The sequence below is a fragment of the Podarcis bocagei genome (assembly GCF_964188305.1).
Source record: "Podarcis bocagei genome assembly, chromosome: 11".
NCBI lineage: Eukaryota > Metazoa > Chordata > Lepidosauria > Squamata > Lacertidae > Podarcis > Podarcis bocagei.
Genome location: NC_138136.1, coordinates 62,383,975 through 62,408,171, shown reverse-complemented (window position 1 = coordinate 62,408,171; position 24,197 = coordinate 62,383,975). Strand labels below are relative to the sequence as shown.

Genomic DNA, 24,197 nt, shown 5'->3' with positions numbered 1-24,197 from the left:
CAGTAGCCCCCACTACGCCACACCGTTTCCCCTGTATAGAATCCTGAGGAGCCCCTGTTAGTCGGTGTAGACAGTCCTGTTCTGGACAGACCAATGCTTTGACCCAGCTTCAGTCAGCTTCCTAGGTTCCTACGATTAAACCAGCAAATTGTTAAAGTGATCCAGAAGTTGTTAGCTCCTTCTATAGAGTACCAACAGCCTATGTGCCTCAGGTCTGATGAATGTTTTTAAGCTGGACAAAGTACCAAATGTAGGAACTGATCGTTTTCTATTGATCTGTCTAGCGTGCAATGCACAGTACATGAAACCCGACTTGGTGAGCACCAAACAAATTGACGACATTTATCTGGGTAAGGATCAAACCGGCTCTTTTCCTTGCAGGGATATTTTCATCACAGGACTGCTTTTTCCAATCTCATCAATCCCCGATTATCTCACTTTAGTTACTATCAGCCCCTGCAGTCTCCTTTCCCTTCTGGATTGTGATTCCCATGTTCTTCTAGCCACTAACATGATGGGAAATCTGACGAGTTTGTGCTGGGCAAAAAACTGCATTGGGAAAGTATAATATAGTTGGATTAGACCTAACAACAAAAGTTTTGTTTCTGTATACTTGGACTTGAACAGAAACAGTGTTTCTTTCTCTCTCTAACAACTGGCATTAATTGACCTAGCAAATCCAAGACAAAATGAATTGTCACAGTAGGGTGTGCTGAATTTTTCAGCTTTCAAATTCAGAAAGCGAGGGGTGCTAAAACGTTGTAACATGACTTGGGAATTCAGATGTTGTTTGGGTGAAATGAATATGATTTGCTTTTGCTTGGTCAGTGAAATGAGTGTAAAATTGCATAGAAATCATTATAAACGATTGCTAGGAACTTAGTTATTTTTATTTCAGTATTAACGTAATTACCTTACATCTTCAGAAGTTAAAATGCTTTGGCCGTTTTTTCTGCTTCTTCATCAGACATAGACTTACCATGCTAAATGTTGTTCAGTCACAAAAATAATCGCAGATTTTAATTCCTCACACCCAAAAACATATTTTAAACATATTTCACCCCATAAAATGGCATGCGCTACCCAGGGAGCCCAGCTCACTTCCCAGGCTGCTTTTCTTTGCCATTGCAACCCCATTGCTTTGCCATTCTCTTGTCCTGTACATCAGCCCCCTCCATATGTTGTTGGGACTACAACTCCCATCAGCCAAAGCCAGCAGAGCCAATGGTAGGGGTGTGTGTCTGTGTGTGTCAATTCTCCTCATCTCCACATCAAAAAACGGCCAGTCCTGGAAACCTCTTCCACGTAAACAATACTGAGCTCAGCAACCTAATGGGCCTAACTCTGTTCCAGGCAGCTCCTTCTGTCCTTATCATGAGGGGCATTTGCTTCTGACAGACCTATCCCTGCCCCTCCTTTGAATTTATCTCTTTAAATATCTATGTGCGGTTTATAACCATGTTCTTAGGGCAACTTACAAGAGGAGGGAGCGATGGCCACCAACTTGGATGGCTTTGAGAGAGGATTGGAGGAGAGGCTGTCCATGGCTCCTAGCCACAATGGCTCTGCTCTGCCTCCACAGTTGGAGGCAGAAATGCTTCTGAGCACCAGTTGCGGGAAACCACAGGAGGGAACCGGACTCTTGCGCTTGGGTCCCACTTATGGGTTTCCTGTGGGCGCATCTGGTTGTCCATTGTGAGAACAGGACGCAGGACATTGGCCTGATCCAGGAGGACTCTGCTGTGGTTCTCATGTTCCTTCTTCCATTGCAGCTCTCCTGGACCTTCAGGGTGACTTGGACGTGGCTGTCTCAAACGCTGCGGTGGCTGCCAGCGGGAGCTTTTTAGACGCTGCGGCGGTCGGATCAATCCAAAGATTGTACCCAGCCAACATCTCCTGTCCATGCTAAAAAACAACACGGCAAGGCAGTGAGACCGATCATTGGCCTGCCCAGAAGGAGGTCTTCAGAAAAGGCAGGCAAGCAGGAGCAGTGCTTCTTCCTTTCCTGGTGCCACAAAGAGCAGCTGCAGGGCAGCAGGGCTTCCATTTGAATTGAGAGCACTTGTAGAGAACTTAAAAAAGATTCTAGACATTGCTTTCTGTGTGGTCTGCTTTTCTCTCTAGGAATCAGCCTTTTCGCTTCAACTCTTCCCTTTCCAAATGCCATTGTTTTTATATGATGATTTTCTCTCCCCTGTCCCCTCCATCCAATGGAGAGCTGATCACACTCAGAAGGGTAGCATCCCTTCCACATGCCTGCATACACAGAGTATACCTAAATTCCTCCAAGAAAAAAAAGGGAAGGGAAAACATTGGGGGCTGGGAAGGGGTCTGACACATTCCAGAACTCTTGAGACAGCTACATGTTTCAATCATTTTCAGTAATATCTGTCAATTTGACTATGCATTGTCAGTCTGCTGCAAATTAAGGTTCAGAATATTCAGGACTCTAAGACCTCTTGATTGATTGATTGATTGATTGATTGAAACAGTTCCTCTTTGAAACACCCTTGCGTTTTCCTGGCCAGTTTTAATCTTAACCTCATACCTGTCTGTGCCACTCAGGAAACAAGCTGGGATGCAATAGCGGCTTAGGAAATGAAGCAGTGGGAGATGATTTTACTTTTTAGAGGAGTCCCAGAGCAAGAGGAGGAGAATGTAAAAGAGTATTTAATTAAAACATGGTTAGGAACATAGGAGGAGGAGCTGGTCGGAGATTTTGGACGCAATCACGTAATCAAGCAAAAGCAAGGAAATCACCAGAGCCTGATAGCCTGACAGCAAAATATTACAAAAATACCCCCACAGAATTCTCTGGTGCAACCATAGCAAAATGTAATGAATGAAATTCTAAACGTAGGTAAGGTACCAGAGACATTAAGAGAGGCTTTTATTACATTAATCCCGAAGCAAGAAGCAGATTTATTATTGATTAGGAACTACAGGCAGATCTTGTTATTAAACAACGATTACAAAATATTTGCAAAGAGAATGAATTTATTAGAAATAGTACATCATGATCAAGCAGGATTTCTTCCAGGACTTAAGGCATTTGATAATATCTCTTAGGCATTTATGAATAAGATACTAGAAAGATGAAGTTTGGGGAGACATTTAGAAGAGGAATAGATGCTATCTATTCAGAACAACAAGCAAGATTAATTGTGGACTATGTTATTACTGAGAAATGTAAGATCTTGAAAAGAACAAGATAAGGTTGCCCCTTGTCACCATTATTGTTTATTTTAGTGCTAGAGGTCCCGATGAGGAATTTAAGAGCAAAAGAAACCACAAGAGGAATAAAAGTAGGAAATAAAGCATATAAATTGAAAGCATTTGTGGACGACCTTGCAATAATGGTTGAAGATCGTAAAAAATCATTACCGAAAGTATTAGGGGAAAAACAGGAATTTGGACAGGTATTGGGTTTTAAACTGAATAAAAACAAGACCCAGCCGTTAGTGAAAACTGTTATGGAGCAGGATAAAAAGGAGTTAGAACAGATGAAACAGATAAATATACATAAAAAGGTTAAATATTTGGGAATAGGTTGACAACTAATAATGTTAATATATTTAAAGATAATTATGGGGGAACCTGGAAAGAGATAAAAAGGAATTTAGAAATTTGGGGTGCTGGGCAGGCAGTCCCTGCCTCTCAGCCTGGCCTACCTGGCTGTTGTGAGGGAGAAGCGCCATGCAATGAACAAGAAAGGGAAGAAGACTCTTTGCGGCTCCATCCCTCGGCCGTTTCCATGCCAACCAGGGATGCCACCTCCACCTTACCTAGGATGCGGGTCACCCCCAGGGTGAGCTTCTCCAGGTAGGGCTTGGTGCTGCTGGAGCTGCTCATGCTGCGCAGGGCCTTCTCCTCCATCCTCTTCCTCCTCCCTCTCGCATCAGCCCCTGACCACCTGCACACCTGTACGAGCAGCCAAACGGGGGTGGACAGCGCCTGGTGAGCGCGTTTTGCCACTTCTCGCGACCCGTAGCTCAGAAGCCCCGCCGTGGTGGCTTTCGGGAATCGCAGTCCTCCCTTTCATTCAGTTCCTTTCGATGGCCGTTCTGTAGGGGGAGGAATGGAGAGCAGGCACTACGAGTCCCAGAAGGCAACGGGAGAGCCGGCTCCACCGCCTCCTCCTCCCTTTCTCCCACCGCCCGTTCTGAGTCCTCCCCATTGGCCGGCTCCTCCGACTCCGTATCTGGGCGAACCCCGGTCCCCGTCAGCCAATGGGAGCCGAGAGTCGGCGCGGGGGGCGTGGCTGGGCGGAGAGACGTTGGGGTTGGCGGTTGCTTCAAGGTGGCGGACGTGGCTGCTCGTTGGAGTAAGGACCGTCTCTTTACCTCAGGAGGGGCTCGGGGGGGCGGGAGGTGAAGGGGAAGCGTGGGGGGGCTAATTTGACGGCGGGCCGATAATAAACGGTGGCAAAGGCTGCCGTGGTTCCTGAGCATGTGCAGAGAGCCGCCTCCGTTGCCTCAGGAAACGAGCCCCGCCGAGTGTGGAGCCAGGCCCGGGGGTTACGGGGAAGCCCCCACTCCCAGGGCGGGGGGACCTTGGCCTGCCAGCCTCGCTCTCTCTCGCCCCTCGCCCTACTCTGCAGGGCTGTTGTGAGGGGCCGGGGAGCGTCGCTGGAGGGAGAGAGAGAGTGCTGAACAGTACAAATGCTAGTATGTTAAATTCCCCCAGAGCTCCCTCGAAGTCTCACAGCGTAGCAACCCTAATAGTCGCGCTGAGCGGAGACTTGAACTCGGGGCTTCCCGGCTTCCCCCGTCAACTCTGAGCTGCTGCAGCTGATTTCAGCTTTTCTTTGTGGTTCCCTTTGGTGGAAGTTTTGGAAACTTTGGTGGCTGCCGTCATAGGGAAGACGGGGCTGGTGGTGGGTGGGAGACATGTATTGCATGGCCCTTGAGGTGTCCTGTTTATGCATGGGGAAGACAGGGCCCTTGAGGTTTCTGTATGTCTTGGGGGACGTGTCCTGTTTATGATATCGTCTGCCTCCATAGCCTCTCCCCTTCACCAAGTGAAGGGAACCCTGGTGACCCTGCAAAACAGACCCATAGCCTGTTCGTCACTCCCTCCCAGCGTCCTTTCCATCCTTGGCACCAGAATTAGGCGTCCTACTCGCAGCAGGAAATTGTCCTACTTCTGCATCAAGCTAGAAATGGGGGCTCAGACCTCCAGGCTCCCAGAGGCAAAGTGAGTTGGATCTTGGAGACCTCATATCGCAGTTCTACAAAAGGCGGCCATCCTGCACTAGTTACCTTGGTTGGTTAGAGCGTGGTGCTGATAATGCCAAGGTTACAGGTTTGATCCTTATAAGGGCCACCTTCATTTTCCTGCATTTCAGGGGGCTGGGCTAGATGACCCTTAGGATTCCTTCCATCTCTGCAGTTCTATGATTCTAACATCTTTAAGGCTCCAAAAGTGAGATCTCTAATCTGAACCTGGTAGATGAGAGTATGTGGGCGCAAGAAGCTAAAATGTATTTCAAAAGTTTAATTTTAAACGTATTGGCAGAATATAAGTGAATGGATTTTAGTTCATGAAGAATGTGAGCAAAAAGCAAGCAAGCAAGCTGAGATTCTTCAAAGGGCACCATGTTCTGTGAGCCAAAGGGACCATGTTCTGTGAGCCTTCTGTGCACCTACAGAATTGTGGCATCCATTCCAGCAACTTAGTAATGGCTGCCTTTCTTCCAGACAACCTGATGCCCCTTGGCTGCATGACCACCAACAGCATCTCCTAGTTAAACCAAGTCAGAGCATCACCCATCTATGCCTTGCCCAATGCCCCCACGCTGGCTGACTTGGAGGACAGCAATGATGAAGAAGGTACTGCCCCACCTCACCCCTTTGTCCATGGGAGACCTCGGTTCTCCTCTCCACCTCCCCTGCTACCCCACCAAAAGTATCCGTGACCTTATACACAAGCCCCACTGACGCCCAGCTTCTCAAGCTCTGCCTGGTTTGAGTTTTCCTTGCCCTGCACCCGATGAGAATGCCTGCCTGCCTCGCTCAGCCTTTTCTTTCTCCCCAAAGGTAAGGGGGGTCAGCTGGAGAAACCTCACTTGGACTCATGGAGCCTGGTGTTTGAGCTGGACCCGTGCGGAGGAAATGGGAAGGTCTGCCTTGTGTACAAGAACACCAAGCCGGGTATGTTGTGTGATACCAGAAGCACAAGAGCTGCCTGCACAAATCAGCCCCATCTGCAAACCCCAGTTAGCTTTTGTCTTTGTGGGAGATGTTTTGGACTACTGTTCCTAGCACCATACCGTTGTGCTGGCTGAGAGTGATGAGCTTTGTAGTCCAGAACATCTGGAGGGCACCAGGTTGACAAAGGCTGTCATTTATGATGCCTGTGATGAAGTTTTCCTGAAGAGCAAGCTATGCTTTGTTGCTGTTGTTGTTAATATTATTATTAAAATTTGTATACCGCCCTTCATCCACAGATCTCAGGGCGGTTCACTACATAAAATTACTGTATCTGTATCTGCATAATAAAAACAAGAAGAAAAGCAAACATCCCCCTCACCCAGCACATTTAGAAAGGTATTGGCGATCAATCAGCCAAAGGCTTGGTTGAAGAGGAATGTTTTCACCTGGTGCCTGATCACCACCTGGGACTGCCGCATTGGCAGTATGCCTTCACCAGCTACGGCATCAGCCCCCAGGCTAAGGTGAGAGAACGACAAATGGCCCGTCCCTTTTTCTAGGGTCTGCCGCTCCTGCCCATTCTGCCTTCACAAAAGCCCTGCAAAGGAGGTCAGGCTGAGAGTGAGTGATTGGCCCAGGGTCACCCAGTGAGCTTCATGGCCAAACGGGAATTTGAACCCAGGTGTCCCAGGCCCCAGACCGACATTCTAATCCAGTGTGTCTCAAACTTGGGTCCCCAGCTGTTGTCTGTTGTCTCTTACCACTATGCCACACAACCTCTACACTGACTGGCTGCTGCTCTCCAGAGCTTCAGGTGGCATAGCGGGGGGTCTCTCCCAGCCCTCCTTGGAGATACCAGTGGGGATTTGCATGCAACATAAATGCTCTCCCCTCTGAACGAATCCTTCCATTCCTTTGCTCTGTTCTGCATCACTCCCACTTTCCCAGAGAGGCATTTAGACACTGACTCTCCAGGATTTGGAGGGCAGCAGCTGTTCTCAGCCCCACTTGGAGATCCCCAGGGAGTGAACTCTGCATCCAACGCACACACTCAGACACTGAAGCATGATTCTTCCCTCAGATACACCATGCAACATGAGTTTAGGATATTATCATGCTGTGGTGTGATATCTCTTCTGCAGCTCTATGCCAAGAAAGCCTTGCAAAGGGTAATAATAATAATAATTTAGCAGGTCATCCAGGGATTGAATTAGGGATCTGCTCCATCCCAAGCAGACCCCCCTTCTGTCCCTGAACCCATCTAGCGGGATTCCTGACGGAGGCCTCCGGTCCCACGGCCGGCAGATAACAAGCCAGGAGTCAGGCCTGGAGACACCTCCACCCTTCCATCGCTCACCTTCCTTCCCTGCTGTGTGCAGCATTTTTTTTATCTCCAATTTTTATAGTTACCAGACGGACAATTTGACAGACAGGGCTAGGAGCCTAAAGTCCTCTGCGTCAGGATGGCCTTTGCGTTCCAGAGCCATGCTTGTCTGGGATCCTTTGAGTTCTCTGATTTACCTTTCTTTTGCCTGTCCTGCATCTCCCAATGAGATACTCCCTTCACTTCCTCTGTGTTATGCCAAACCTCATAAACTTCTATCGTGCTGCCTCTTACTTGCCTTTTCTCCTAACCAAAAAGCCCTAGCCTTGGCCACCTTCCTTCATAGGGGATTTACTCCACCCCCTTGATAATTTTGGTTGCCCTTTTCTGAACTTTTTCCAACATCCTTTTCAAGATGAGGGCCCTCAGGCTCCTGGCAGGCAGTTCTGGGTGGCAGGAAGTGCCGTTTCCTGCTCCTCACTTTACCTTCTCCTTTTCCGGCAAGGTTCAACATGTACAAGCCCATCCACTGTCAACACGGAGCAGCTGAGGAGGCCGATTCCTTCGTGAACGGGCTGGACCCAAACAAGATCTTCCTGAGATTGCACAGCAGCACCTTAAAGTCATGTGGGTCTCCCTTGCTGATTCCAGTATCCTTCTGGTCAAGACCAGACCCGGAGGCAGGGATAGTCTTCAAACAACAACTAAACCTGCCTCCTCAGTAATGATATGGTCTGGACTTTGGGTAACTCCTCCTGCTGCCCGTGATAACTGAGATCGGATGTCCCAGGACACCCCACCCCCTGTGGAACATGCCCAGCCATTCTGTTGGCTGGGGCACACTCCCAAGCAGCCCTGACCCTCTCGCCTTAAGATCAAAACTATACCTATCCACAACCCAATACCCATCCGCCCCCAACAGAGAAAGAAACACACAAACAAGCCAGGTGGAGAGAGGCAGGGCAGGGCCCTCAGGCTCCTGGCAGGCAGTCCTGGGTGGCAGCAGCAGCAGTCCTTTCTAGGGCCTGTGAGGTCCCCCCAAGCCAGGTGGAGAGAGGCAGGGCAGGGCCCTCAGGCTCCTGGCAGGCAGTCCTGGGTGGCAGCAGCAGCAGTCCTTTCTAGGGCCTGTGAGGTCCCCCTAAGCCAGGTGGAGAAAGGCAGGGCAGGGCCCTCAGGCTCCTGGCAGGCAGTCCTGGGTGACAGTGGCAGCAGCAGCAGTCCTTTCTAGGGCCTGTGAGGTCCCCCCAAGCCAGGTGGAGAGAGGCAGGGCAGGGCCCTCAGGCTCCTGGCAGGCAGTCCTGGGTGGCAGCAGCAGCAGTCCTTTCTAGGGCCTGTGAGGTCCCCCCAAGCCAGGTGGAGAGAGGCAGGGCAGGGCCCTCAGGCTCCTGGCAGGCAGTCCTGGGTGACAGTGGCAGCAGCAGCAGTCCTTTCTAGGGTCTGTCAGGCGCCCCCAAGCCTGATGGAGAGAGGCAGAGTAAAGCTACTTTCTGGGTGCAGCCTCCCTTTAGCGCTCTCCTTTGGACAGAGTCAGGCAGTGCATGACACATGGAGTTGCATCCCTGCCTCTCAGCCTCCAGGTTTTTTAGCTGAAATACCACTTCTGGCTCATGCCCTAAACCCCCCCCCCTTCATCTTAAGAGCTTTGTTTTCAATTACCTATCAATACGGCTGCTGTCTCCCGATGTTCGGGCCTGGTGCTCCTCAGCAACTCTGTGAGATCCCTTAAGGTGGCTGGCAGTTTCTGGTTGTATCTTGACACCTGGGGATGGGAGTGGACAGAAAGGCAACCAAGGTGCCAGATTAGCCTTTCTGCTGCTGACCAGTGTAGGCAACCCTGAGATAGCCAGACCATTGGCCTGACTCTTTAAGGCAGCCTCCTGCCTATGCTGGTCTGCACCTGAGAATAAGGCTGCAGCAGAATAAGGGAATCTCCTTTCAACTGGCTCATTGAGAGGCAAGGCGTTGTTAGGTTAATTTGTACACCGCTTCATAATGTGCCCCCTGCCACCAATTTCTTACTGCCAGCGGTTCCTGTAGAATATGGCTTAGTCCTTGCAGGCCGCCCATCTGCATCAGGGGGTTGGGTGCCACCAGCCACTCTTGGAGAGTGTCCACAATGTTCTCTCTGCTGCAGAGGCAGCCAATCTCCCGGTGAAAAAGGAGCTGAGAAAGAAAACACTTGATGGGGTGCAAGGCCAAAGAAAGTGCCATGAAAATCCAAGTTTGTCCTGATTTTCTAGGGACAGCCCCGGTATTATGAAAGCCAACCGGCTTCTGATTTAATATATATCATACCATATTTTTCGCACCATAGGACACACTTTTTCCCTCCTAAAAAGCAAGGGAAAATGTGTGTGCATCCTATGGAGCGAATGCAGGGGGAGGCAGGCGGGAAAAGCCCCCAAGAGCCGCACACAAGCTCCGTGCGCTCCTGCGGGCTTTTCCACAGGAGGGAGAAGGGACTGACTGGCCGCATCAGTCCCTTCTCCCACCTCCCAGGAAAGCCAGGAGAAGCCACGATCTCTTCAAAGGAGTTGCACGGCTTCTGCAGGCTTTTGCGAGAGGTGAGGGAATCCCCCCACCTCCCAGGTAAGCCAGAAGAAGCCGTGCAGCCCTTTTAAAGTGCGCGCGGCTTCTGCCGTTTTGCAGGAGGTGAGGGAATCCCCCCACCTCCCAGGAAAGCCCTGCGCAGCGTCTCCCGGCAAGGAGAGGCTGCACGGGGCTATGGATTCTTTAGCCCCACGCAGCCTCTCCCTGGAGGGGGAGGCTGTGTGCGGCTAAAGGGGAAGCCTAAACAGTGAGTGGGATCCATCCCGCCCCCTGCCTTGGCTTGCTCCATAGCTGCGCGCAACCCCTCCGGCAGGGAGCGGTTGTGCGCAGCCTGTACGCTGCTCTTTGGGGCTGGGGGGGGAAAAATATTTTTTTCTTGATTTCCCCCCCTAAAAACTGGGTGCGCCCTATGGTCCGGTGCGCCTATGGTGCGAAAAATACGGCACTTCACGATTTATAATGTCATGCATCACGAAAAACAAGCCTATCTGTTTGTGGAAAAGGAGCTGGAAAAGAAAACACTTGATGTGTGCAAGGCCAAAGAAAGTAGGCAGGGCAGGAGGAAATCTGTGCCGCGGAAACCGAAGTCCGGTACCCCATACCCTCCAAGTGTCCTGATTTTCCAGGGACAGCCTCGGAATTACGAAAGCCAACCGGCTTCTGATTTGATCCCGGAATGTCCCTGTTTTTCATGCCAGAGCTGCCGCCACCGAGCTCGGGGAGGAGAATGAGCCAGAGCTTGTGCCCAATGACAGTGGCGGCTGTGAGGGGGCCTCTCGTTGCCCCTCCATGGCATCTCCGTGGTCACTGCTGCTGGCCTCCTCCCTTGGGCAGCTGGTAGAGCAGCGGTTCTCAACCTGCGGGTCCCCAGATGTTGTTGGACTACAACTCCCATCATCCCTGAGCTCTGGCCTTGCTAGCTAGGGATGATGGGAGTTGTAGTCCAGTGACATCTGGGGACCCACAGGTTGAGAAAGGCTGTTGTAATAATAATAATAATAATAATAATTTTTTATTTATACCCCGCCCTCCCCAGCCAAGGCCGGGCTCAGAGCGGCTTACAAGCAATAATAAAAACAAGATGAGTGATTACAACTTAAAAACAAAAATAAAATACAACATTAAAATAATGGAACATTAAAATATTAAAATGGAGCCTCATTGCAGGAGAAGGAAAAGAAAAAAGAAAAAGGGGGCGGAGGGAATCAAATTGGCTCCAATCCAAAGGCCAGGCGGAACAACTCTGTCTTACAGGCCCTGCGGAAAGAGATCAGATCCTGCAGGGCCCTGGTCTCATAAGACAGAGCGTTCCACCAAGTTGGGGCCAGTGCTGAAAAGGCCCTGGCTCTGGTTGAAGCCAATCTAACTTCCTTAGGGCCTGGGACCACTAGGGTGTTGTTATTTATGGACCTTGAGGCTCTCCGTGGGGCATACCAGGCGAGGCGGTCCCGTAGGTACGAGGGTCCTAGGCCGTGAAGGGCTTTAAAGGTCAAAAGCAGCACCTTAAATCTGACCCTGTACTCCACCGGGAGCCAGTGCAGCTTGAAAAGCACTGGATGAATATGCTCCCATGGCAGAGACCCTGTGAGGAGCCTCGCTGCAGCATTCTGTACCCGCTGGAGTTTCTGGGACAGCTTCAAGGGCAGCCCCGCGTAGAGCGAGTTACAGTAGTCAAGCCTGGAGATGACTGTCGCATGGATCACTGTGGCCAGGTCGGGGCGGGAAAGGTAAGGGACCAACTGCTTGATGCGGCGAAGGTGGAAAAATGTCGCCTTGGCTGTTGCTGTGACTTGCGCCTCCATGGAAAGGGAGGCGTCAAGGATTACACCCAAACTCTTAACGGAAGGCAATGGCACTAATTGGGCCCCCGCAAGAGAAGGGAGTTGGTCCCTCATCCCCATGCTATCCCGACCTAGCCATAGGACCTCTGTCTTCGAAGGATTTAGTTTCAATCGGCTCCCACGAAACCATCCAGCCACAGCTTCCAAGCATCTGGTCAGTGTGTAAGGGGCTGAGTTGGTGTGGCCATCCATCAGTAGATAGAGCTGAGTGTCATCAGCATATTGATGACAGCCCAGTCCAAAGCTCCGGATAATCTGGGCAAGAGGGCGCATAAAGATGTTAAAAAGCATTGGGGAGAGAATTGCGCCCTGCGGCACTCCACACACTAAGGAGTGGCGTGATGACATTTCCTTCCCTAGTGCCACCCTCTGTCCCCGACCAGAGATAAAAGAGCACAACCAGTTACGGGCTATGCCCTGTATCCCCACGTCTGCAAGGCGATGGTCCAGAAGATCATGATCGACCATGTCAAAGGCTGCTGACAAATCTAAAAGGATCAGCAGTCCTGACCCGCCTCGATCCAGTTGTCTACGGATATCATCTGTTAGGGCAACCAGAGCCGTCTCTGTCCCAAAACCAGGACGGAAACCGGACTGAAATGGATCTAATGCTGATGTTTCCTCCAGAAACCTACCAAGCTGTTCAGCAACCGCTCTCTCAATTACCTTACCCAGGTATGGAAGATTTGAAACTGGGCGGTAATTGGATAGGTCTAAGGGATCTAATGAAGTTTTCTTTAAGAGTGGACGCACCACTGCTTCCTTCAGTTCCCCTGGGAATGTCCCCGTGTCAAGGGACAAATTGATAATTTCAACCAGGGGGGTCCGCGCAACATCTGGACACTCCCTAATCAGCCAAGACGGGCACGGATCAAGGAGGCAGGTGGTGGGCCTACCAACTTGGAGGAATCTATCCACATCAGTAGGGAGTATCCGATCGAAATGGTCCAACACTGGACCTGAAGTCAGTCGAGGGGCCTCCAGTTCAGTCACTGTATCTAAATTGGCAGGGAGGTCACGGCGGAGCAACAGGACTTTCTCCGCAAAAAAGCTCGCGAATGCCTCACAGCTGTGGGTCGAATTTGTGCTTAAATTTGTTTGTCCTCCTAAGGACGTTATTGACCTAATTATTCTAAAAAGTTGTGCCGGGCGAGAGCTAGCGGATGCAATGTTGTAGAGGCTGCTGGAAAGCAGGTGAGGACGGGAAGAGGCTGCGGCCACTAAAGCCCAGCCCTGTGTGCCATGCTGGCTCTGAGGGGCAGGCAGAGGGCAGGGCCCCCCGGGCGGGAAGAAAGGGGGAGCAAAGCGCAAGGAGTGTGTTAATGCACACTGCCCTCAGCTCCTATCTAAGGCTTGTAGAAATTGCTGCCCTAGGCAGAGTGCAGGCCTGCCAGCCATCAATGGTGGCGCAGGAGACCTTCTTACACCCTCTGCTTTCCTTGCCTGCCTGGGTGCAGTTGTTTCAAAGCAGGAGCGCCTGCATGCATTCCCCGTTTCCGACTCTCACCTCCGTGAAGCAAGCCATCCCAATTGCTCTTTCCATGGTGTCAGGGCGGCGTATGTAGGCACGTGCCTGTTTGAAAATTGGTCGTAGGTCCGGTTTAGCTCGGCACGGGGACTGACTGAGCGGGCAGCAATGGCATCCTATTGACTGCAGGATAGGAAGCCATTGCCGCCCGCTCGGTCAGTCCCCGCACGGAGCTAAACCGCCGTGCTGCTCCAGTTCCTCCACATGGGGACTGACTTCCAGGACGCAGCCACAGCTTCCTATTGGCTGCAGGAAGCTCCTGCAACCAATAGGAAGCTGCAAACTCTCCCCCGCCCCGCTGTGGCTCCGAAAGCCAGCGGGGAAAGAGCGGCGGGCGAGGGCGCATGTGCACAAGTGTGCGTGCTCACGTGGGCGATCTGGCCCGCCGGCGGAAAAGTTTGCCAACCCCGGGTTTAGTTGGTAGATTATTCTATGGTCCTGTTATAAGAATAATAAACGATCATAAAGTGAGTTATAAAGTCCCTCAAAAAATTCCCTCAAGGTTCGTCTGCTGACATTACATTTGTTGCATCGTTGCATCTATACACTTGTACTGTGTCACTAAGTTTTTACTGAAATTTCACGTATCTGTATTACTGTATCTGTATTTTGTATGTGTTACCTTCTGTATCTTTACTTTTCAATGTTGACAAAAAATTGTGTATTTCTTTATTTGTACCAATGTATCTGCAAAACTTTGATACTAATAAGAAATGTCATAGTTGTCCGTGGCTACACAGTGCCATCTACGAAGTCTATAGTACACACACAGACCAATTCACAAGTTGAATGACTTTATTCAAAACAAGGCTATACAATCACACTTATATATGCAAAGTACCGGAAAACACCCAAAATCCTGTCTTCGTTTCCTCTCTTATGGATCTGCTCCAGGCATCACTCAAAGTCTTCCTGAAAAATCAGAAAAACAAACAATACATAGCCATCAATAAACATGGGAAAAACAGGAATCTGCCTAAATCCTTTTGTATACACTGTCTACACCATAGAAATCATGAAAGCTCATGAGTTCAATCAACCAACCTGCATCACACACACCTGGAGAAGTGAAGTGGATGGGGGCGTTGGAGGATGGTGTCTAAAATTTCCCTCTCATCCATCATCTCCAAAGTTTCTCTGAATGTTCTTCCTCCCAGCATCTTCTTACCTGTCAACAATTCCCCGAAGTTTTCATCTGAGAGCTCTTGAGAAAGAGAGAGAGAGGAGTAAATGAGGCGGACGAGAGGGAAAGGTACCGCATTTTCCCGTGTATAACATGTCCCCGTGTATAAGACGGTTGGGTACTCAGTATTTAGAAAATGGGGAGAGATGATTGCCAAGACTTGTTAAGCTTTTTTGGGAGGGGACTGCCCAGAGTTGAGCTTTTTTTTGGGGGGGTAGCCATTAATCAAATTGCACACATCAACCAAGTCACCTATCGTCTCCCCGATTGCCACAGCAGCAGCCAATCAACAACAGCCCTTTCCACAGCAAAGAAATCACTGCTGGAAATCTCCTCCTGGTGGCTACAACCAACCGCCCGTCCCCCCTCAGCACTACCCATGTATAAGAGGAGCCTCTATCACTTTGAAAGGACACCAATCTCATGGAAAATCTTATCTCTACTGCTGTGATCCAATCTTTAATCAATGCAGCAGCCTCACTCTTGTGTTGGATCGTAAAAATCCATGAGTTTTTCGAAAAATCATCGATCAGCAACAGAACGTGTTTGGATCCACCCAAAGACACTACCTGCATGGGGCCACACAAATCTGCATGGACTAGCTCAAAGGGCCTGCTGGTCTTTCTAGTGGATCTAGGATATGTGCATGTGGTTACCTTAGATTGTTTACAGGCTCTGCAATCTAAGAACTTGTCACATCCCTTAAACTTACACCCCTCAGTATTCTTTGGGGCCTTGTTAACGTAGGACCACCCTGTGTGGGAAAATCTCCTGTGCCAAAGATGTACACAACCATTGTGTGGTGGCACGTTTGCGCATTGCACTTGTGCCTCTTCAAGGGGTTCACAACAGCAACATTAGCAATAGGCATCTCCACCATGAACAGCCTATCTTTGCACTCAGTACTGTATAGCTTCTTCCCATCCCTGAAAAAAGAACACGTTATTTGCAAACTTTACACTGAAGCCATCAGCTACAAGAGCGGACACACTTGAAAGACAGTTGGCGATCTCAGGAACCACAAAAGCTTGGACTTCATGATCTAGAAAAGAACAATACAACATGCCAGTCTCAGTTAACTGTCTCTTCGATCCATCAGCCAATGACACATATCGTCCACTTTTCAGACTTGCAATTTCAAAGAAGCCCACCAGATGGCACTAGAGTGTGAGTCGCTCCATTGTCCATGATAAAAGAGAGAGTGGCTGATTGCTGACATTCCAACATTGCCATGGAAACACTTCCGCCCCCACTAGGGCCTCTGCCAGTGTTCTCATGCTTCGCTGTCTGAGAACCTTCGCTTATTTCCTTTCTCTGCCGGCTGACCTTGCATTCCTGAGCCCCTGCAGAACAGCTCTCACGGCGAAAACAACTCTTGGAGACTTTGGCTTTCACAGAGCTCTTCCACTGCTGTCTGCACCCCCACTCCTGGGTGCCCAGCTTCCTGAGGAACAGCTTGCCACTGCTTTCCTCCCAGCTCTCTGCCTCTCTCCCTGTTCATCACACAGATGTGCTGAAACATAGGAACAGCTTCCAGGAACGTTGCCTTCAGCCCTCACTGGGCTCCTTTCAGCCCCCACTGGGCTCACAGTCCCCTCTCGGTCTTTGGCTCCCACTGTGGCTACAAACGCCTTCTCCAGTGCCTGCCAAGCGACCCGGGACTCCTTAATGCCCTCTACATGAGGCAAAAGCCAAGCATCCACGTTTGCTTTTAGTATGCCCAGCACCCACTGCTCCTTTTCCAGAGCTGCAGCCACGTCTGCCTCTGTGATGGCCTGGGAATCTGATTCAGAGGCTGAACCTGAAGAATCCCAGCCTGCACAGGAGTCCCCGTCTCCAGGGCCGGCTGAGCCAGGGCAGGGGCTTGAATCTGAAGGGCCCCATCTGTGCCGGATCCTTAGAAGCAGACACCAGATGAATCCACTCTGGCTCTGGAGGTGATTGAGGACCCATTGCCTGCAGGTGCTCCTCTCCCAGCCCTGTCGGGAAGGTGAGGTTGCCTCTGGGTCCAGTAACCCTCCAGCCTCTCCTGAGCTGCAGAGGCTCAGGGCAGAGAGACGGAGGGAACTAAGTTCTCTCAGGAGGAGTGCTCACCTTAAGGCCAGGAGAGGCAAGTCACCTGTGGGCCGGGACCGCCCTAGGCCCCAGAGGAGATAAAGGCCAGTCAGCCCAGTCCCAAGTTGTGGGAGCAACATCGCTGGAAACCTGTTGCTGCCAGCACTCTGACCTGCTCTTCCGGAGTTCCTGACCATGCCCGGCTCCTTGCCTTGGACCCCGCTTCGCCCTTGACAGACAGCCTCCAGACCCTCGACCCAGGACTGGACTCGGACCATGGCACACGGTAACCCCTCCGGGACCAGCACAGCCTCACTAGCTTTCTCAGCAGCTTGAGGTAGTGGGGGATGCATGCAAGACCAGAGCTGTTCTCCCAGCAGCCAGTACTTCATTCTGACGGACCACTCATCCCAGTTGGGGCCAGTTAGCTTCCCAAAAGGCACGTTAAAAGCCTCTTGAGCCTGCGCCATCTTCCCCTGGGGCTTATAAGCTTTACTCACACTTCTGCCAGCCGGTCCCCTGAAAATGCAGTCTGCTGCAAGCTCCTGCTTCACCAGCGAACTCAGGACTGCCCCCTTCTCAGGCAGGAGTTCAAAGCTGGCCTCTTTCCTTGTGGTCTCTTCTCACACCCGGCAAAAGAAACGTTGCTTCCTATAACCTGTGAATAACTGCGTGTCCAGTACACTCCCTCTGTGCAAAACTTCTGCTGTGTTTCTCAGCGCAGGCTTTAGTCAGGAGCTACCTTAAGCAGTATGCAGAGTCGCAGTGTTGCCTCCGTGTGAGAAAGAGTAAGGAAGAGTCCACAAGCTGTTCTCTCTTTAACAGTGTTTACTTACAAGCAATAAATCCATCAGAACTTGAAGGCATTCTCTGTGCCGGAGAACAAAACACGCTCTGTGTCTCAGCATCTCTCAGCGTAAAAACTGAAAGTAACTCACAGACAAAGAACTGACGCAGCTTCCTGAACGAAGCTCCAGCCCCAGATACAGGACACCACTAGGGGTTAACCCTTTAACCACCATACTCCACAAATACCTCATCTTATACATGAAAAAACAGAGCAAGTTCTTTGTCAGGGGGCTTCTTGACTGTTGCGATGAGCAGATGCATGCCGTATCTGAACAGGGATCATAGAACTGTAGCATCTGAAGGGACCTGCGGGGCCACCTAGTCCAGTCCTCAGCAATGCAGAAGAGGGGCAGCCACCCAGAAGTCCCTGCTCCATGTTACAAGTCTCTTTAAAAAGGAGGGGTGCGGTGGGTGGGACTTGTGCCCAGAGATCAAGGAAACCAAGAGAGACCCCAGCCTTGTACGACGCAGGCCTTGCCAAGGGGAACCCGAAAGGGATCTGGTTCTGCCTACTCACCTGGGAACGCTGGCCCAGAATCCTTGGGGCTCTTCTTTTTCAGCAGGGGCAAGTGCCACTGCTGCCTGGAGTCTGGCTTTCTGTTGACCGGCTGAAGGGTGCTGGTCTGGCGCTGTACCAGCTCTGGGAAGACTACTGGCTCCACCTTGTTATTTCGGGCCACAGTGTGAATCTCTGGCCTCCCCAGCACTTATTATTCTTATTAAAAGGGAACACAAACGCCAAACTAAAACTATCTTTCGCTCCATAAGACGTGCCTAGTTTTTAGAGGAAAACAAGAAAAAAAAATGTTCTGAACGAAACAGTGGATATATGATTTTTGTGGTTCATGCTGTGGCCGCAATGTGATTTGACGGTGAGATTGGAGTAGCCCAATGCAAAAATCCTGAGGATCCATGTGGATCTGTGCTTTGTAACCACATTTTTGCACCACTGTGGCCCCACGCAACAGTGGATGCGTGGTTTTTTGGGTGCAGGCTGTAGCCATGGACATGCTATAATAATAATAATAATTTTTTATTTATACCCCGCCCTTCCTGGTTCAGAAAGCTGGGCTCAGGCGGCTAACAACAAAATTAAAACACTTAATTGATGCAACAAAAAAAGCATAAAATACAGTATGAAACATGAATAACAATAAATTCAGAATTCAAAAATCAATTTGGGGGAAAATCCATCCAATAAAGATTAGATGATCACCAGGGCTAGCTGGCTAAATTAGTCCTACTTGGGCCAGTGAGGAGACCAGGGGAGAATTAGGTGTGGGATCCCAGAGCAGGTAATCTTCATAAAAAGGGGAGAGGAAGGGAAAGAAAGGGAATAAAAGTTCAGTTCAAACTGAAAGCAAGGCAGAATAGCTCTGTCTTACAGGCCCTGCGGAAGGAGGTTAAATCCTGCAGGGCCCTGGCCTCATGCGACAGAGCATTCCACCAGGTTGGAGCAATCACTGAGAAGGCCCTGGCCCTGGTAGAGGATAATCTGACTTCCTTAGGGCCTGGGTGGGTGGGGCTTGTGCCCAGAGATAAAAGGAAACCAAGAGAGACACCAGCCTCGTATGACGCAGGCCTTGAAAAGAGGAACCCGAAAGGGATCTGGGTCTGCCTACTCACCTGGGAACACTGGCCCAGAATGCTTTTCGTCTGGTCTGCTGCTGACCCGCTGAACTGTACTGGCCTGGTGCTGTAGTAACTCAGGGAAAACAACTGGCTGGACTTCGTTCTTCCTCCAGGCCTCTGCACGTGCTTGAGGAGGCTTCACCAGCACTGGCAAGAGTTGGTATGTTCTTTGGGCAGCAGGGTCCTGGGTGACACTCTCTTGTAAATTAACTGGATAAACTTTTGATGAACTTTTCTTCTTCTTTAAGAAGAAAGCCATCCTGCAAGAGGGGAAATGGCCCGCTGGTTGGTTAGCTCACTTGGAGCCCCTTTGGACAGAAGGGCATCTGAAGAGCAACTCAGCAAAAAGAACTCGCCATGAGGTCTGGATAAGTAACTAGCCTGACTCTAGACCTAGGTCTTTTAACGTAACCAGGTCTGCTAGTGACTCTTAGCATCACATTGCAGTTGGCCATAGATGAACGATATTCCACTTTACGTCCTTTACTCCAGAAACAGATTCGGAAACGATAAACAGGATTTTCAAGGGGGCAGATGTACCCTGCAAAGGAAGAGATATTAATAGTCTACAACTCATCCCGCACCTCAACATCGGAGGAAGAACAGGTCTTACAGCTAGGATTGGGTTTTGTGCCCAAGCCTTGTTATAATGCCTTTCGCACCACAGCATAAAGTGTGTAAAAGCTCATGCACAATATCAAGCTACGTGATATGTATGGATCTAATGATCAGCCTTTATAGCAATTTAAACCCGAATCTTCCTTCGTTCCACCTAATTCCAACCCATCTATCACACTGTTCCACTAATTGGTGCTCCACGATTTAGATAAACTTGAAAAGAGGGGCCCTAGGGCATAGGACAATTTAACTGAGTCTCAACATAACTGTTTGAATGACTGAGTCCAGGGTGTCGTACATTGTCCTGGGCAAAGGTGGTTGGGATTCCAGGGTAAATATTAGGCTCAACATCTTCTGGCACCGCAAGTTTTTGCACGCAGTGATCTCTAGGATAAGCCAGTCATGTGTTGCACTGGGACCTATAGCACTGTGTTTAGAGGTAAACTGCAGTTCCCATGAGTCTTGGGGGGGGGATCATGTGCTGTAATGTTATGGCATGTCCACAGCCACTAACAACAACCAAAGTGAATAGTTTCTGGTGAATTTTCCTTAAATTGTCTTGTCTCAATTTAGTGCTTATCATTGCAAGGTGAGCTAGATACTGCAGTTTTTGGCTGTGGTGACCTGCGGTCAGTTATAATTAGTTAAAGTTGTTTCTGTATGTAACAATAGCAGCTAGGATTCTATATGTGCAGAAATGGGAGTTGGAGTACTGCAACCCTGGGACATAGGAAACTGCCTTATGCTCAGCCAGACTGTTGGGCCACCTAGTTCACCATTGTCTCCAGGGTTCAGATGCTCTCCAGGGTTTCAGGTAGGGAAGCTCTCTACCTGCAAATGATGGAGATTGAACCTGGGACTTTCTGCGTGTAATGCAGATGTTCTACCATTAAACTACAATCATTTCCCAACATCTGGAGGGCATCCTTCTTTTGTGGAGTGTGCTAGCCTGCAAACAAGGGGGGGGTATTATTAGTTTGTTCTTGTGATTTTCATACTGTGGTTTTATGTGATCCACTCTGAGACCTATGGGTGTAGGGCAGTGTACAAATTTAATAAACAAACAAGCCTTGATGTGCAGCTGGCCCTCCTGTCCGTTATATCACTTCCAACATTTGTCTTTCTCCTATACTTTGCTTGGCCCCGATGGACAGAAACAGGCCTGCAGTATCCAGCTGTTGTCTGAGAGCCCTATCATCTCTCCCCCTCAGCATTCTTGTCGGCCTATGTCAAGACTGACCCCTTGCCCTGCTGCATCTATAACTTTGCATCCGCGGAGCCAGCTCTTTCCAGGTTTGCATCGCTTTTCTTCTTGAGCTGCCTGGCTGCTGCCTGATGTCATCGCTATGTCCGGTTCTCTGCTGCCCTGGATTACATGCCCTGAAAACTCGTGCCTCCTAAACTAACAGCTATCAGAGCGGCAGCATCGAGAGGAAGGGTGCGTCGCACACACGGAGGGTGCTCTTCAAAGCAGGACCCAACAGCAAGTGAGTTTCCCCTGATTCTTCAGTTCATCATTACAGGCCCAATTTAACAGAGGGAGAATAATTGGTGGGGACATGCCCAACACCCCTGAGAGCAGTGTTTCTCAAAGCGGGTGGCAGGGGAGAATGGCAAGTGTGGCAGGGGGAAAAAAAACACATTTGAACATTTCAGTATAGTATAGTATAAAAATATTTTTTGGGAATATTGCCAGAAACTGCATGCATCCTTCTTTTCAGGAGCATTGGCTATTATTCTACAGTTCTCCATGACCTGTTGTTGCGAAGAGGGATTTTGAACTCTAACAAATATGTAACATCAGAAAAGAGAAAACTTTCTTTCTGTTGATAGGCATATGTTTGTCTCAAATTACACCTAATATCAGTAACATTACACAACAAAAGCAAGCTCACACCTCTAACTGAGTTTGTAAACTTACAACAAAACAAAGCTTTCCAAAGATCTTGGAAGGACAAACGTCTAGTAGCAGGGAGTTCCACAGGGCTTGGCTTGTCACACTAAAGGGGACATCCCAAGTGAAGACTAGATGAAACTGGGGGTGCTGGGAACCACCAGAGATTCTCAGTGCTTGAAGAACTAGGAATCAGGAAGGCCCTGAGATAATTTGGGTCCTAGTCGTTGAAGGCTTTTCTTTGATTCGGATTCCAAGAGCCTTCTTCCCCGGGGGGTTCCCCAGCTTGTGCCTCCCACCACTTCTCTGCATCCAGCCGGTCCATGACACCACTGCATTACAGCTTCCATCAGCTCCAAATCTCCCAGAGGTCACTGGTTTGGGGGAAGACGTAATTAGAGGAAGAAAGTCGCTGCACAGCACACGGTGTTTGGAAGCTATCAAGCAGGCAGATCTTAGGTTTCTGCATGGAAAATAGAAGAGGACAGATAGGGGGCCCCACCCTTAAGGAGCCCTTTGAAGCATCAAAGGTAAAAGATGGGGGAAATCCTATTAGGTCATTTAGTTCATCCCCCTGGGCTCCCTGCAAAACAGTCTCCGGTGCTCTATTCTGGGGTTCACGCCTAAAATCATTTAGTTCCAGCCTTAATACGAAAATACAGATCTCCTTTATGGAAAGGGCCAGTCATCCAGCGGGGCCTTCCTCCTCCGCACCACTGCCACGGGAGCATTTAACAAGCCGGCAAATTATAAACAGAATAAATTTGGTTCTCCTGAGATCAAAGGGAACACAGGCAGGACGGGGGACGGAGGTTGCACAAAGGTTTCGAGGGATGAGTGAGCGGCAGTTTCTGAAGGGGCCTGAACCAAATCCTAGATCAAACGGGAAATTCTGTCTTAAAAGCCTGGATGTTAGATTAGAAATATCCCAAGGGCAAAACAGAAGATTACACTATTAAAAGAGCCATGTACTCTTTGGAGAAGGCAGTCCTTTAAAAAGAAGAAAAAGTAGCAGGTATTTTTCCTCCAAGCAAAGGTAACTTATTTTGGGGGGTAACTTATTTCTGAAGGTCAGGTCCAAAACATGAGACGGTCCAGGCAGGATTTTATGCTATAGCAAGGTCAAAGGGGGATGCGGGTGGCGCTGTGGGTAAAACCTCAGTGCCTAGGACTTGCCGATCGTATGGTCGGCGGTTCGAATCCCCGCGGCGGGGTGAGCTCCCGTCTTTTGGTCCCAGCTCCTGCCCACCCAGCAGTTTGAAAGCACCCTTAAGTGCAAGTAGATAAATAGGTACCGCTTTACAGCGGGAAGGTAAACGGCGATTCCGTGTGCTGCGCTGGTGCCGGTTCGCCAGAGCAGCTTCGTCACGCTGGCGACGTGACCCGGAAGTGTCTCCGGACAGCGCTGGCTCCCGGCCTCTTAAGTGAGATGAGCGCACAACCCTAGAGTCGGACACGACTGGCCCGTACGGGCAGGGGTACCTTTACCTTTAAGGTCAAAGGAGAGGCAGTGTGGTGCAGTGGCTGGAGTGTTGGCTGAGACTTGGGAGACCAGAGTTTGAATCCCCACTTGGCCATGAAGTTCACTAGGTGACTGGGGGTGGGTGGGTGTCAGTCAGTGCCTGTCTAACCTACCTCACAGTGGTTGCAGTGATTACGGTAAATGAGGAGGGAGAGAACCATCTATGCCACATTGGGCTCCTTGGAGGTAAACTTGTAATAAAAATGCAATAAAAAAGTAGCCCTGGAGCATTTTTGTTCATTACATTGATATCCCACCTTTGCTCTGAGGAGCCCAAGATGGCGCACGCCATTATCTTCTCCCACATTTTGTCATCACAATGACCCTGCGAGGCAGGCTAGGCTGAGAGGAAAGAACTGGCTGGGGAGATTCTCAAGCCCGGAAGGAAGCTAGGTTGATAGCAGAGAGCCACTTTAGGAGGGGGTCCTACTGCAATGGGCCCCACAAAACAGGAAAGGGTTGCCAAGGGAAAACCAGAAGGAAAAGTCTTGAGGGAAAGGAGGTGGGGGAAGGTGGGGGAGAGGAGAAGAATTTACCTCACAGGGTTGTTGTGAGGAAAAATATAGGTCAGCCTGGCCTCCCTCACAGGGCTGTTGTGAGGGGGAAGCGCCATGCAATGAACAAGAGGGAAGAAAGGCTCTTTGCGGCTCCATCCCTTGGCCGTTTCCTTAGCAACCAGGCATGCCACCTCCACCTTACCTAGGATGCGGGTCACCCCCAGGGTGAGCTTCTCCAGGTAGGGCTTGGTGCTGCTGGAGCTGCTCCCGCTGCGCAGGGCCTTCTCCTCCATCCTCTTCCGCCTCCCTCCCGCATCAGTCCCTATCCCAAAGGGGCGCGGACAGCACCTGGTGAGCGCGTTTTGCCCCTCCTCGCGACCCGTAGCTCAGACGCCGCGCCGCGGTGTTTTTGGGGAATCGCAGTCCTCCCTTTCATTCAGTTCCATTCGGCGGCCGTTCTGTAGGGGGAAAGGAATGGAGAGCCGGCACTACGACTCCCAGAAGGCAATGGGAGAGCCGGCTCCACCTCCTCCCTTCCTCCCCCCCCTTCCG

At 50.2% G+C, this 24,197-nt stretch overlaps 2 protein-coding genes across 5 annotated transcripts in view; one reads left to right on the top strand and one right to left on the bottom strand.

Annotated features, from left to right (window-relative positions):
* The first annotated feature begins 4,075 nt into the window (after nt 1–4,075).
* The window catches only part of KIAA1328, a 235,677-nt gene continuing 215,555 nt past the window's right edge, over nt 4,076–24,197 (top strand). Inside the window, exon 1 of the mRNA XM_081212924.1 lies at nt 4,076–4,324. Coding sequence (XP_081069050.1) covers nt 4,079–4,324 — 246 coding nt within the window. The 5' untranslated portion in view covers nt 4,076–4,078. The remainder of the gene's footprint in view (nt 4,325–24,197) is intronic.
* LOC308597358 (uncharacterized protein) lies at nt 8,726–23,988 on the bottom strand. Of its 4 annotated transcripts, XM_081213279.1 has the most exons (8): nt 23,848–23,988; nt 19,109–19,655; nt 18,000–18,256; nt 14,455–14,599; nt 14,237–14,307; nt 9,496–9,639; nt 9,133–9,235; nt 8,726–8,932 (listed from the first exon to the last, which is right to left on the bottom strand). In XM_081213279.1, the coding sequence occupies exons 4-8, from the start codon at nt 14,553–14,555 to the stop codon at nt 8,917–8,919; spliced, it is 435 nt and encodes a 144-aa protein (XP_081069405.1). In that variant the 5' UTR covers nt 14,556–14,599; nt 18,000–18,256; nt 19,109–19,655; nt 23,848–23,988; the 3' UTR covers nt 8,726–8,916. The 4 variants fall into 4 exon arrangements, 2 of the variants coding, with proteins under 2 accessions (XP_081069405.1, XP_081069404.1); XM_081213278.1 differs by lacking the exons at nt 18,000–18,256; nt 19,109–19,655; nt 23,848–23,988 and adding an exon at nt 17,134–17,775; XR_014012893.1 differs by lacking the exons at nt 8,726–8,932; nt 9,133–9,235; nt 14,455–14,599 and having other exon boundaries at nt 9,502–9,639.